Here is a 12928-nt window from a genome sequence, read left to right as displayed (position 1 = left end):
TCTTCATAAAGATGTCATTTCCCCCATCTGCTTTGGCTGCAGGAGTCAGAACCTGTGTACCACCACTTGTCAGTTACATGCAGTGCTGTGTTGTTCACTGATGCTTTACTGAAGCACATTTAACCATATACCTACGGTCTCTGGCATTCCAGGGTTTGCTAGCTGAAAAATCAGGATCTAAGTTGCTCATAGATGATGTCAGGAATCCCAGTCCTCTCCTCAGGTGCTTCTGAGGATTCCTGGAGACTCTGCACCTGCTTTGGCTGTTGCTTGCCATCTGTTGCTCCTGACTGCTGCTTGGGGGCTCCTTGTAGCTTCAAGGGCTTCCTTGGTCTGGTTGTCCATGTGTAGACATTGGCTCCTCTCTTATTTCACAGCTCCACCCCACACCCCAGCACAGCTAACAATAAGGCAAAGTGAAGGCTCGAAGATAACGTACAACATTAGAGTGCAGGAAAGGGACATTTAAAATTCGGCAGCAGTGACTGCTGCTCCTAAGTCCACCAGCCTTGTCCCAATGTAGGGCGCCCCCTACCTGCTGTCTTGCTGAGGTGCTGCTGTGGTTTCAGTCCCTCGTCACATAGGTGGGAGTTCCCCTTGACCTAGTTCTGAGCCCCAAACTCCAATTTCTTTTTTGTCAGTCTCTAACAAGAGGATGAAAAACCAGTGTACTCAATAATACTTCCTCAAAGTTGGAGCTTTGTCCACTGTAAAGGTGGCCATTCACATTCTTTTGCAAAACTGTTCTTCTTTGCCCCAGCTACCTTGTGAGACTAAACTCAGGACTAAACTTTGCATATCAAAAATGCCTTTTAAAGTGTTTCCTCAAATAATAAAAAGAAAAAGCACATTTTTTCCTTCAAATATTGAATGCTGCTATTTCTGATATGTGAAAATGGCTATAATTTTTTAAAGTTTTATATTTTGGGGGGCCTAATTTACCAAACTTGCCTCCCTTGATGGCAAGAATAATTTCTCGTCCTCTGAGGTTTATGCCCAAATATTGTCAATTTCCCACAAAAGGGAAAGTGGTCCCCTAACAAGAAGCCAGGAAGAGATTTGAGCTCATGCCAGAAAATCCTAATTATTCCCCCAAATCCCTGGTCATCTCTTCCTCCTGCTGTGGCAGTGAGAACACAATGTCCAGACCTCCTTGCACTCAGGTACAGTCATGTGGCTGAGATTTAGCCCATGAATGTGAGTGGAATGATGAGCATTTCTTCTAGGCCGAATAGGTAACTCCATGCTCTTTTCTCCTCGTGGATGAGCTGAAAGGAGAGGACCTACCAGGGCAACTTGTGTGTCACATGTTGAAAGTGGCAAAGATTTCATGAGCCTGGGGCCCTGAATGATGTCACAAAGGAGGGACGCCTCACTATACTGCTCACTTGCCCAGGGCAAGAAATAAAATTCTGTCTTATTCAAGCCCTTAGAATATTTTGGTCTATTTGTTACAGCACTTAGCCTACCTTAATACAAGCTGTCCGTAGAAACCCTGTCAGAGGTGTCTCTACTCAGGTGTGGAGTTAACAGAGGTCTATGTGGTGTGATGAGGGTCACTAACGGTCAAGGAGAGACCTGCTTCCCATGCCCATTGACTTCCATCCCAACATTTTGTCTAAAATTCCACCACATGGACTTCATTACTTTGGATATAGACATAATACTTCTAAGAAACTTTTTTAAAAATAACCATACCATCTGAGAGAGACAGAGCATCAAACCATCAACTTCCATGAACCCCTTAGCATGGATGACTTTCTCAAATTTCTTTCTAATGAAATGGCTAGTGAAAAGTCCAGAAAGGGACACAGGAAGAGAAATGTGGATGGGCAGACTAGGAGAGATGGAGGGATATCTAGAAGGTGGAGCACCTGAGTTTCTTCTCCAACAGAAACAGACGTCTGGACAGTCGTAGATAGAAGACAGGGCAGCAGGATCCTGGAGAAACCTTCATGGGGGTTGGGAGGAAAGAGTTCAGAAGGTTCAAAGATGGGAGATGAAGGCATTGAAGGGAAACTTCTTGCTTGATAATTCAGCTGAATGACGGTCCTCAAATCAGGTGCTTTTTCTACCCTTCCCCTACACTTTGAGCACGTTTCTTTGATGGTCCAGCCTACTTTTTAGATCCACACATGGCCCCTCAGAAAAGTCCTGCTAAAGATCATAAGAGAACGATGAGATTTGTTTAAGCCATATCTGCATTTTCAGTGCTCGGATATTTTCACTGTTTTTCAGCTAGTACCTTATTTAGAGATTCCCATAACAATAACCTTCTACTATTTCAGATTATACAGTTATTTTCTTTCTGCAGCTCGTGGAAAAGACAGACAGGTGGGTAGGACAAGGTCATGGGGTCATTGGCATGCAAAGTCAACTGCCAAGTAATTCAACTGCATTTGTCCACTCATTAGTTTTTAAACAAGTGTGTACATGTAACAGAATCCATTTTATGATTAAAAATATTAACAAAACATTAAAAATTTGCATCCATATTTTGTGCATATTGTAAAATAGCTGGGTATTTTGTGGGTAGCAAATCTTGGAGCCAGTTTTTGTTGGGCTATCTGGCCCTACTGAATTTGATTATGGTGCCTTCTCACTAATGCAAGCAGTGGAGGTGGCCGGTGTCCCACATGGAGTTGAGGACTCTATCTCTCTGATCAGTAGAAGGTTTGGGGGTCCTACCCTATGCCACATACAGGTAACACCTTATTTTATTGTGCTTTGCTTTACTGTACTTTGCAGATGAGTTTTTGTTTTGTTTTGTTTGACAAAAGTTTGTGGCAACACTGCATCAAGTAAATCTATCAGCACCATTTTTCCAACAACACTTGCTCATTTCATGTCTCTCTGTCACATTTTGATAATTCTTTCAATATTTCAAATTTTTAAAATTATTATTATATTTGTTATAGTGATCTGCATTCAATGATCTTTGATGTTGCCATTGCAATTGTTTTGGCATTTTTTAGCAATAAAGCATTTTTTAAATTAAGGTATGTGTATTGCTTTTTTAGATATAATGCTACTGTCCACTTATAGACTACAGTGTAAACATAACTTTTCTATGCATGAGGAAACCAAAAAATTTCTGTGATTTGCTTTATTGTGATATTCACTTTATTGAGGTCATCTGGAAATGAACTCACAGTACCTCTGAGGTCTGCCTGTGGATGCTTCTTCTATTTGTTGTCTGTTGCTGCCACAAAAAATTATTATAAACAATGGGTTAAACAACACACATTTATTTTCTTACAGTTTTGTAGGTCAGAAGTTCAACCCTGGACTCACCAGATAAAAACAAGTTGTTGGCAGGCTGTGATCCTTTCTGGAGGTTCCAGGGGAGAATGTTTCCTTGCTCATTCAGGTTGTTGGCAGAATCCAGTTCCTGTGGTTATAGGACTGAGGTTCCAGTTTCTTTGCTGGCTGTCTGCTGGGGATGCCCTTAACTTGGAGAGGTTTTTCTCTGGTCATTGCACATAGTTTCCTACATCTCAGAGCAAGCAACAGACTGTTGAATCCTTCTTATGCTGCCATCTCTCTCAAGCACCCTTTTTTCTTCTTATTCCACTATTAAGGACTCATGATTATACTGGGCCCACCTAGATAATCCGAGATACTCTCCCCATTACAAGGCCCAAAACCTTAACCACAATCTGCAAAGGTAGCATAACATGCAAGGTAACATATTCATAAGTTTGGAGAACTAGGGTATCAACATCTTTGGGGACATTATTTTGCCAAACACACACTCAATTAAGTATTATCTGAAAACATTGGTCTATAGATGATCAATATGAATCAATGATAGGACTTAGCCCCCATGATGCCTAGGCCAGGTTTCACTTTCTTACTTGCAGTTGGTTTATATCCATGCTGGCTTAATCTCAAGTTTCCAGAAGTAGAAATAAAAGGAATTATCAGACATACTCTGTAATCTTGTGCTCCCAGCACCTCTCCCCACATCCTTCATCCTCTTATACCCAAAAGAATAGTAGTTGAAATTTAGACCATTCAGATTCAACCTTAGTGGGGTTTCAACTAAGTTTGTCTGGGTGTGGAGGACATAAGACTTCATTATCCTTTACCCTACAGGTGTTATCTATTGAATATTTTTATAACAAAAATTTAAAAGAACTAAGCACAAAGTGTACCATCCTATGCTAAATTAACAGTGTTTTTCCTGGTGTAATTCTCTCTACACCATCCAATTTGGCCCCCACCGGAAACTCAACTGCCTCTCATGTGTGCTGTTTCTTCCAAGTGCAGGAAAACCTCATTTCCATCTCTGGCCACAGTGCTCACAGAGAGTGGGCAGGGCCAGCTGAAACAGGCACGGCCGTTTATGTGCACCAGACAGAGAGTCAGGAGGGAAGTAATAAATGATAAAGGAAGGTTGTCCATTGCCAGAGCAGGGAAAGGTTCCCACAGGGTTAGGGAAGGAAAGGGCTGAACTTCCTGACCTGACCTGGTATGGGATTAAAGCCATATGAGTTGGTTTAGATGAGGGTGTAAAGAAGAGATGCTGCTAATGTCAGAAGTACAGAGAGACCAAGGGCTGTTTTCAGGTTTTCAGGAGATGGAAGGCTTTGGATATCTGCCCTCTTTCTCTTCCCTGCTCGCAAATGGGTCTGCTTGTCAGTAGAAGCTTCTTTTTCAGTGAAGAGACTCAGGCCAATATCCCCCAAGCTGAAGCAGTGTCATCTGGGAGCCATCCTTGGAAATACTGGGACCCTACTTGGAAATACATCCAAGGCTGCCAGATGAGGAGAAGGTCCCACAACCTGAGGAGCTAGCTCCCACAACAGAGCTCGAACAGATCTCCATGCTTACTCACCAGAGGAGAGTCTCCCCATCCACATCCCTTAGTAGGACAGGCTTGTTCTGTCTCCAGTGTTCCCTTCTGATAAGACATGCCCCACAACTTTGATGTGAATTTAATGTGTAAATGAGCATCAAGAAATCCTGGAATTCTTCCCATAACCTCAACTAAAGGGGAATTCAATAAAAGATTGTGCAGCACCAGTTGCCAGAGCAGAGAGGGAATTGTATTGTTGCCGATGCCTCTAATAACATCGCATCCCAAGTCAATACCTACCTGAGCCAGTATAAGAGCTCCAAGTACCTTCATCTAGTATCTGCTCTTCATCACCTAGGAGACTATCTATGGGAACCATTACAAGATTCAGATTCAAAGCTCATGGATGTGCCAACCATTGTTAAAAAAATCATTTTCCTTTTTAGAGTAAAAAATCTGCACAGATGTGAACAAATTGGGGGGAGGGCAGTCGGCAGAGAGCAGGTGAGCTCTGTCCTATTAATGGTGAGACTTCAGTGACTTGCCTTGATGAAAGATAGGAGCCCTTGGATTGATGTCATTGTGACTGAACTTGCTTCAGATTTGATCCCCTGTAACGTTTCCAGGCCAGCTCGGATGGAGCTGGAGCTGGAGCCAGAAGTGGAAGTCCCACGGTCGGCACCTTGACATTCCTCAAGCTGTTCCCTGTGGAAGCACAGTTCTTACAAGAGCTCATCTTTTTCAACCGCTTCAAGAACTCAGATTTAATAATTCCTACAGATAAAACAGTTTTGTTTTGTTTTTCTCAGGCTTTGAAAGCAAAGGCCCACGAATCTCTCTTTATGACCCCAAATGGCCACTCATTTCAAAGTTGAGGCCAGAACTCTTGCTTTATTTCCCTTGCTGTCTGGCTTCTGAACATTAGCAGAATACAGAAGTGGCTTTTAAAACACAACACAGGGCCTCCCTGGTGGCGCAGTGGTTGAGAGTCCGCCTGCCGATGCAGGGGACACGGGTTCGTGACCCCGTCCGGGATGATCCCACATGCCGCGGAGCGGCTGGGCCCGTGAGCCATGGCCTCTGAGCCTGTGTCCGGAGCCTGTGCTCCGCAACAGGAGAGGCCACAACAGTGAGAGGCCCGCATACCGCAAAAAAATAAATAAATAAAAAACACACAATGCAGTTCAAACATTTGTTATCGCCTCGGTTTAAGATAAACCCAGACCAGCAGCCAAACTGCAAGCATGCTAAAATTCCCATTTGCCTTAGTTACTAAACATTGTACAAAATTGACATTTGTCAGATCATTTGTGTTGGAGTTAATCTTATTAATGGTGGTATCTAGCACACAAATGGCAATGGATAAGACTATGGGCTTGGAAGTCCAACAGTCCTGAGTTTGCTTCCTGACTCCAACCCTTAACTCAAGTCCAGTGTGACCTTGAATTTGCTACTTTAGTCTAAGTATTAGTTTCCTCACGTATAAAAGAAGGATACTATCTACTTGTAGGGTTGATGTGAGATTTATATAAACTGATATATAGGAAGCACTAGGCACAGTGCCTGACCCACAGTACACTCACTACACATTAGATGTTGTTGTCATTTTTTTAACAAAATAAAAGAACAAACCATCAGGTATGAGTCATTAAAGGCTATCCTTTACAAGATGCTAATTTTATTTGGGGATATCTAAAAGACTTTTTAAGAAGTTCATCTCTTGCTTCCTTTGGAACAGGCAGGAAAACCCAAATAATTAGCACCGTGATCCTAACCTAAACTTTTATAACCTGCAGATTATGACCAAATTATTAGGTCTAATAAATTTGTTTGTATAATTTGGAGTTAACTGTGCTGTGTAAGGTCATGAATGCAAGGTTTGCAGGAACCTACCTGGTGGATCCAAAATGGCGCTGAAAGTCAGCCATAAAATGAACAAAGATCTCAAGCAAAACCGCTGGGAGTCCAGGCAAAGCAGCGCTGCCCCGGGGTGGGGGGTGCAGAATTTCCTGGGCAGAGCACCTCCCTGGCCCTGGCCTCCTCCCAGGAGTCCCGACTCTCTGAATACACATTCAAGGACTCAAATCCAGAGCAGCTTCACAACCCATGTACTGTGCGTGGCCCTTGGGTAGGGAGGCACAGGACTTCCAGGCAGGCTTTTAGAGCTCCACAATAAAACACCTATAAGCCCCTAGGAGGGCAGAGAGAACTCTTGCTGGACCTCTTCTATAGGAGGAGGGAGCTAGCTTCCACCCATGTGATGAATCACATCACAGCAATCTCCCAACATATGAGGCTGGCACTGATGCTGAATTTTCCTTGTAGCATTTTTCACTATTAGTAAGGGAGCATGAGTTCTGTGTGCTTCTAGTACTTTAAGTCCTTAGCTCTTCTTTTGTATGTGTCTCCTGTTGAACAATTTTATAGAGAAAAGAAGATTCCCGGTCACTAACTCAATTAAAAACATTTCCCTGGATCAGAAATAGCAGGGAGTGGCACATTATTTCAGAAAGCACAGGGATGGGAGGGAATCCAGTTTTTCTCGGGAACTAAAGAGTTGCCTGAAGTCACCACCCAAAGTCTCTGTTCACTGAATAATAGTCCTAAGTGTGAGGTTCAGAATCTTGTTCAAGAAATCAGACCAGAAGAAAAACAGCAACAACTGGCTCTGAAATTTCCTGGAGATAAAAATGCCAGCTCTGATGAGGGGCAGCCACGTGTAATTCTGCCTGACAACCGTGTGACATGCGAGGCCCTGGCATGCCAAGGCACACACACGCAGCTGCACGCTAAAAGCAGTGACACAGTGGTCGCACCAGGCCCCCAAAGCACTGAGCTGGGCGTCTCGTGCTCGATGGCCTTTGGTCAATTCCACTTTTCCTTGTTTCCTCTCCTCCCCTCCTTTTCCTCCTCCCCGTCATATCCCAGCTCTTTCCAAAGGATTTAATTCCTGCAACTATTTCGTAGGGAGAAAGAGCTTTACTTGGCGACTTTTGGTTTACAGGATCGTTGGTGAACAATCAGTCTGTCTGGCAGGAAGGTACGCCCACAAATATTACAGGGAACCAACTGGCTCTGGGCACTTTTCCAAGCAGCTTCGTTTAAGGCATCAAGATCATAGAAACCCTTGGCTGAAAAGTTAAAGAAAAACAGAGGAGAAAAAAAAAGAAGAACAAAAAATAAAAGAAAAAGAAAATGGGAAAATGGATCAGTTTTCATTCTGGAGAACCATGCTCTACTTTTTATGGAAAGTATTTTCAGGAAATACCTGTTGACTGAGGCTTTTAAACAAATCGTATTACTTTTGCCAAAAAAAAAAAGTGCTGCTCGGTCTTTTAAGGGTTGAGAACCGTTAGCTCGGAACTAGAGGTTTTTCAGTCCTCAGATTTTAAAAAGGGGAAGACATTGTTTTATGTGTTGTGATATGCATTCTTCACTAATTATTAACATCTTTGCTTACACATTATTATCTTGCAAATATAACTTTTGGCTTTCTTTCAGTTGACTCTAAATATAAGCTTACAAAAGGAAAAGAACATTTATTTGAATTTTCTTCTCCTGTAATCCTTCAGTGGAATGTTTTTAGAGGACATAACTGACAGTTGAGAGTGAATTTGAGATGAATTTTATCCTAAAACTTTATCATCTCTTTATGGCCGTAAACTCAGAGATTCTTTAAGTAATTAAAGTGAAGAATGCAAACAGAATAGTTCATCTGATGAAAAAAAGCGTCCTTAAGAAAACAACAAAAGCAGCTGAGAGATATATAATCTCCATTGGCAGAGCACAGGAAAAAAGGCATATGGGTTTATTTTAGAGAAACAGTGTGGGATTTAACTTTAATAAACCTTATTTAAATAGAATGGCTTTAGTACATTAAATTGACTATGTCTTAGAATTGCCCAAAATAGGCCCCCCAAAATGTAGCCAGGCATGCAAAAATATATCACATAGTTTTTAAAAAATTATTTTCACAGCATATATTTCTTCACTAAAGCCCAGGCAATACCCATATGACTTCTGTCTAGTGGTTCACACAAACATAGCAAACCTTAGATTCTTTAACAAGCTTACTCATGTTCTTTTTCTTTTATTTTTTTCTCCGTGGGAAATTAAACTCCAGCACAACAGGACAACCTAGTATTTCTCCCTTGGATAAAGGAAGTGTCACTTTCCATGCAGGATATGAATGTGTGTATACATATATATATATATATATATATATATATATATATATATATATATATATATTATTTTTTTTTTTTGGCGGTACACGGGCCTCTCACTGTCGTGGCCTCTCCCATTGTGGAGCACAGGCTCCGGACGCGCAGGCTCAACGGCCATGGCTCACGGGCCCAGCCGCTCCACGGCATGTGGGATCTTCCCAGACCGGGGCACGAACCCGTGTCCCCTGCATCGGCAGGCGGACTCTCAACCACTGTGCCACCAGGGAAGCCCTGAATGTATATTTTGAGTGCTTTAAAAGCAGTTTAAAAAGGAATGGCACTGACTTTCTCCTTACTCATATGAGTTTTAATATGGACTCAAAAATTCCAGAGTATTCACTGATTCTCAGTTGAAGATGATTCATCACATTTCTAAAAGTTTTAGGGCTTGTACTTTGGATCTGGAGGAAGGGCTATTTGAATCCTATGACTACAGTAAGTCCACGGGATGGAAATGTTCATGAGAATTCTCTTTGCCTAGAGAGGAAGGGCAACTTCGGAAATAACAAAAGCATAGAGCCAAGAGAAAAATTGCAGAAAGTGCAATTATAAGGATCTGCCTTTTCCATCTGTAGCCAATAACAGAATGGCGAACACTCCAGGGCTTCCAAACCAGTCGTTTCTCTCACCTCTTCTAGAATTGTGATAAGCATGCTCAAGCAGAGAAAGTGATAAAGATCAGAAGTGAAGGAAATAGATTTTTGACACCAAATGAGAAATGATGGGAAGACAGTCTCAAAGAGGTGAACAATTTCTTTGTGAGCAAATATTCTAATTTCAGTAGATGGATATTTTCATCTTGAGCTCTTTTCCCACCTTTTTCATGCAGAGTCTTCCTTTAGGCAAGGACTGTGAATAGTTGGGTTCTAGCAGCCTTTAGAACTTTATCATGACAATCTAGATTCCACTCTGTGGGTTGTTAAAAAAAAGTCTCTTTGGGTCACATCTCTAGCAAGAGTACTTTGGGCTAACTGATACTAAATGACCTCCAAGGTACCTATGGTTACATAAAGAAAATCAATTAATTGAATGATTCTCTTAAAACCAAGAATAGTTTTCCTTTGAGGGGAATCAGGAGATCAACTGAGAAAATGACAATGGCAGATGATGAGCAAGTCTGAGCTTGTATGGCAAACACACTCTCTGAACTACTTCTTTCTCACCCTAAATGAGTCAGTATAAGGCTCTGTAATGCGACCACACATGGCAGTTTATGAAGTTCCAGTGTCAGCCTGTGCAGTGTTTTACAAAGTATTCATTGCAAAATTTTTAAAATCTGGACATTTCATATAGAAGTCTAGATTTCCAGTTTCTTTTGTATTATTGAAAGGTACATCACAGTAAATTTAAGGCTAAATTTCTTAAGTGTAACACCAGCTGGAACTGGATAGCAGCTGTCTCCTTTAGAAAGGCAGTGTTGGGCTTCCCTGGTGGCGCAATGGTTGAGAGTCCGCCTGCTGATGCAGGGGACACGGGTTCGTGCCCCAGTCTGGGAGGATGCCACATGCCGCGGAGCGGTTGGGCCCGTGAGCCATGGCCGCCGAGCCTGTGCGTCCGGAGCCTGTGCTCCGCAACGGGAGAGGCCACAACAGTGAGAGGTCCGCGTACCGCAAAAAAAAAAAAAAAAGAAAGGCAGTGCTCTCCCACTCATAGTCTCCACCTTCCCTTTTTCCACACACGGACAAATTTATTCAATTGTGTATCCTGACTAGCAGACCCTATAAGCATTTCACTTTGGTACCCCCACTCTTTGAACACTAAAACACATTCATATTTGAAAACATGTTTCCAGATGTCCCCAAAGGTTTTTTAAGCTACAAAGTTTTAAAGATTTGTGTTTGATAATATATGAAAGCAACTTTTGGGAAATATAGCAAATACCAGTGAGTCCCTCTCCTTGTACAGTTTGCCAGGATATAGTATCTTTATGTCTCAGCATCTGAAGACAACACTTTGGTCAGGTATTCTGGAACTGTTTTTTCTATTTGGCTGTAGCCAAGACAGTAAATGTTGCTGATTTCAGTTACCTGAACAAGTAATAAAAGAATACCTCTACTCTTTTAAGTTTACAGGGAAAAGTCTTCCCTTATACACTCAAGTCTTTTTTTCCAAAAACTTACCAGTAATGGTCCCGACTTCTGGCTTTTTCGGTTCTGGTCTCCTTAGCTCTTTAGGCAACAAGTTGTTTTCATTATGCCATTTTTTCAGACATTGTGGCTCATGGATGACAATTGATTTTGTTCCATATTCACGACCACAAATGTAGCAAACAACTGTTGGTGGATGCCTTATCATTGTTGGCTGCAAGTAATACAAAATATCTGTTAGATAAAGTTCAGGTTTGGAAATTACACTTTTAAATTATAATACATTTAAATTAGCTAGAAAAATCAGTAAATTTTTAGAAGAGTCTAACCATTCTGGTGAGTTTAACCTTTCTGGCAGTTAAGAGAATAAACTATACTACCTGGGTGATTGAGGTGGGGGGTAAGGATGTTGGTTTGGGAGGAGGACAGGAAATGAAGAAGAGCTAACCAGAATTTTACATATTGGTACTTTATAAAAGTTATTTTCTCATTGAATAAATAGTGATTGATTGTCTTCTGACTTTTCTCCATGCTGGGAGAATACAAAGATAAATCAGGTATGAATCATCCTCTCAGTACATCAATATGACTGAGGAATAAAGTAATTAATGTCCTAACTGGCACAGAGAGAGTTTTTAACAGACACTGTTGTGCTCTCTCGCATTCCTTCATGTATAAAATTTCTGCTGCACCTGCGAGTCTCTGCCTTTTTTGATCTGCAGTAGACTCCGCTTATAGGCAGGACAACTAATCAATTACACTTGGGAGTTGGTGGATAAAGACCCAGCTTGCTCACTTAGGCTGTTTCCATACAGTGCTCCAGAAGTCCCCAGTGGGACTGTATCACAGTTACTCATTAACACACTATGTAGACTTCCTTCTTTTCCCTGTCTCTCCTCCCATTACTTTTATTGGGGTTCCTGAGATCACCTCCCCCCAGACTACTTGAACTCAAATCCTTTTCTTAACGTTTGTTTCTGGGAGAACCAAATCTAAGGAAGAGTTAAGGATATAACCCTTCTGTCTAGGATATAGAACATTACAAGAAACATTTTTCCCACCTAAACAATGAGAACAAATCAGATAGCCCGCAGAAACATAATTTTTGAGCCTATTAGATACTCAAAGTTGCAAGGTAAACTAATGAACTAAAAGGACTGCCTCAGTTTGAGGGTGGATCAGCAGAAACAAGAGAACAACTCCCACCCTCCAACTTTACATGAATTAGAAACAACATTTGTCTGCCACAGAGATAAGGGCAGGCCAGCTGAGTGTGAACCATTCAGAGGTGCAGCATACAGGTCCTGTCTATAGAAACTTTCCCACCCACTGGGTCTTGCACCTAGTAATAGAGGGTGACAGTCCAACACTGGAGAGAGTCAGGAGCATTGAGATCAACGCTTACCAATTCAGGAACATAGGGCTTGCCTAAATGTGACGGTAAAGCTGGAGAATTAGGCCATGTGCTAGTCCCAGATAAGAGCAGTATACTGCTGGGGAGGCTTGGGAGCACTAAGAGGGAACCCCCCTCTGTTGCAGGCATGTAGAGTCCACAGGAGTCTAAAGGTGTAGTAGAAGAACCAGGAGGAGACCTTTGGCTCCAGGCCTTACACTAAGTACAAAGCACGGGCAGTTTACCATGGAGGAATTTAAAGCCTATAATGCATTGAACATAACTAAAAATGACATATCTGAGAAGCTCAGAGAAATCCGAGCAAGATGAACAAAAAAACAGAACTAGATATGTACTAGTAAAACTGCTAAGAACCAAAGATAAGCTTGAAAGCTCTCAAACAGAAACAACACATACAAGG

At 41.8% G+C, this 12928-nt stretch overlaps 1 protein-coding gene across 21 annotated transcripts in view; it reads right to left on the bottom strand.

Annotated features, from left to right (window-relative positions):
• The window catches only part of ZNF474 (zinc finger protein 474), a 174191-nt gene that overhangs the window by 53989 nt on the left and 107274 nt on the right, over positions 1-12928 (bottom strand). For 20 of the 21 annotated variants that reach the window (XM_067731548.1, XM_067731545.1, XM_067731550.1 and 17 more), the window contains 2 exons: positions 11148-11328; positions 7761-7932 (listed from right to left, as the gene is read on the bottom strand). In XM_067731548.1, coding sequence (XP_067587649.1) covers positions 7781-7932; positions 11148-11328 — 333 coding nt within the window. In that variant the 3' untranslated portion in view covers positions 7761-7780. Of the gene's footprint in view, positions 1-7760; positions 7933-11147; positions 11329-12928 lie in introns of those variants that run through there. The other variant, XM_067731555.1, reaches the window with a different exon arrangement.

The sequence above is a fragment of the Pseudorca crassidens genome, chromosome 3 (genome assembly GCF_039906515.1).
Source record: "Pseudorca crassidens isolate mPseCra1 chromosome 3, mPseCra1.hap1, whole genome shotgun sequence".
NCBI classification, from domain to species: domain Eukaryota; kingdom Metazoa; phylum Chordata; class Mammalia; order Artiodactyla; family Delphinidae; genus Pseudorca; species Pseudorca crassidens.
The sequence above is the reverse complement of the archived record's forward strand: the minus strand, read 5'-3'. Positions and strand labels throughout refer to the sequence as shown.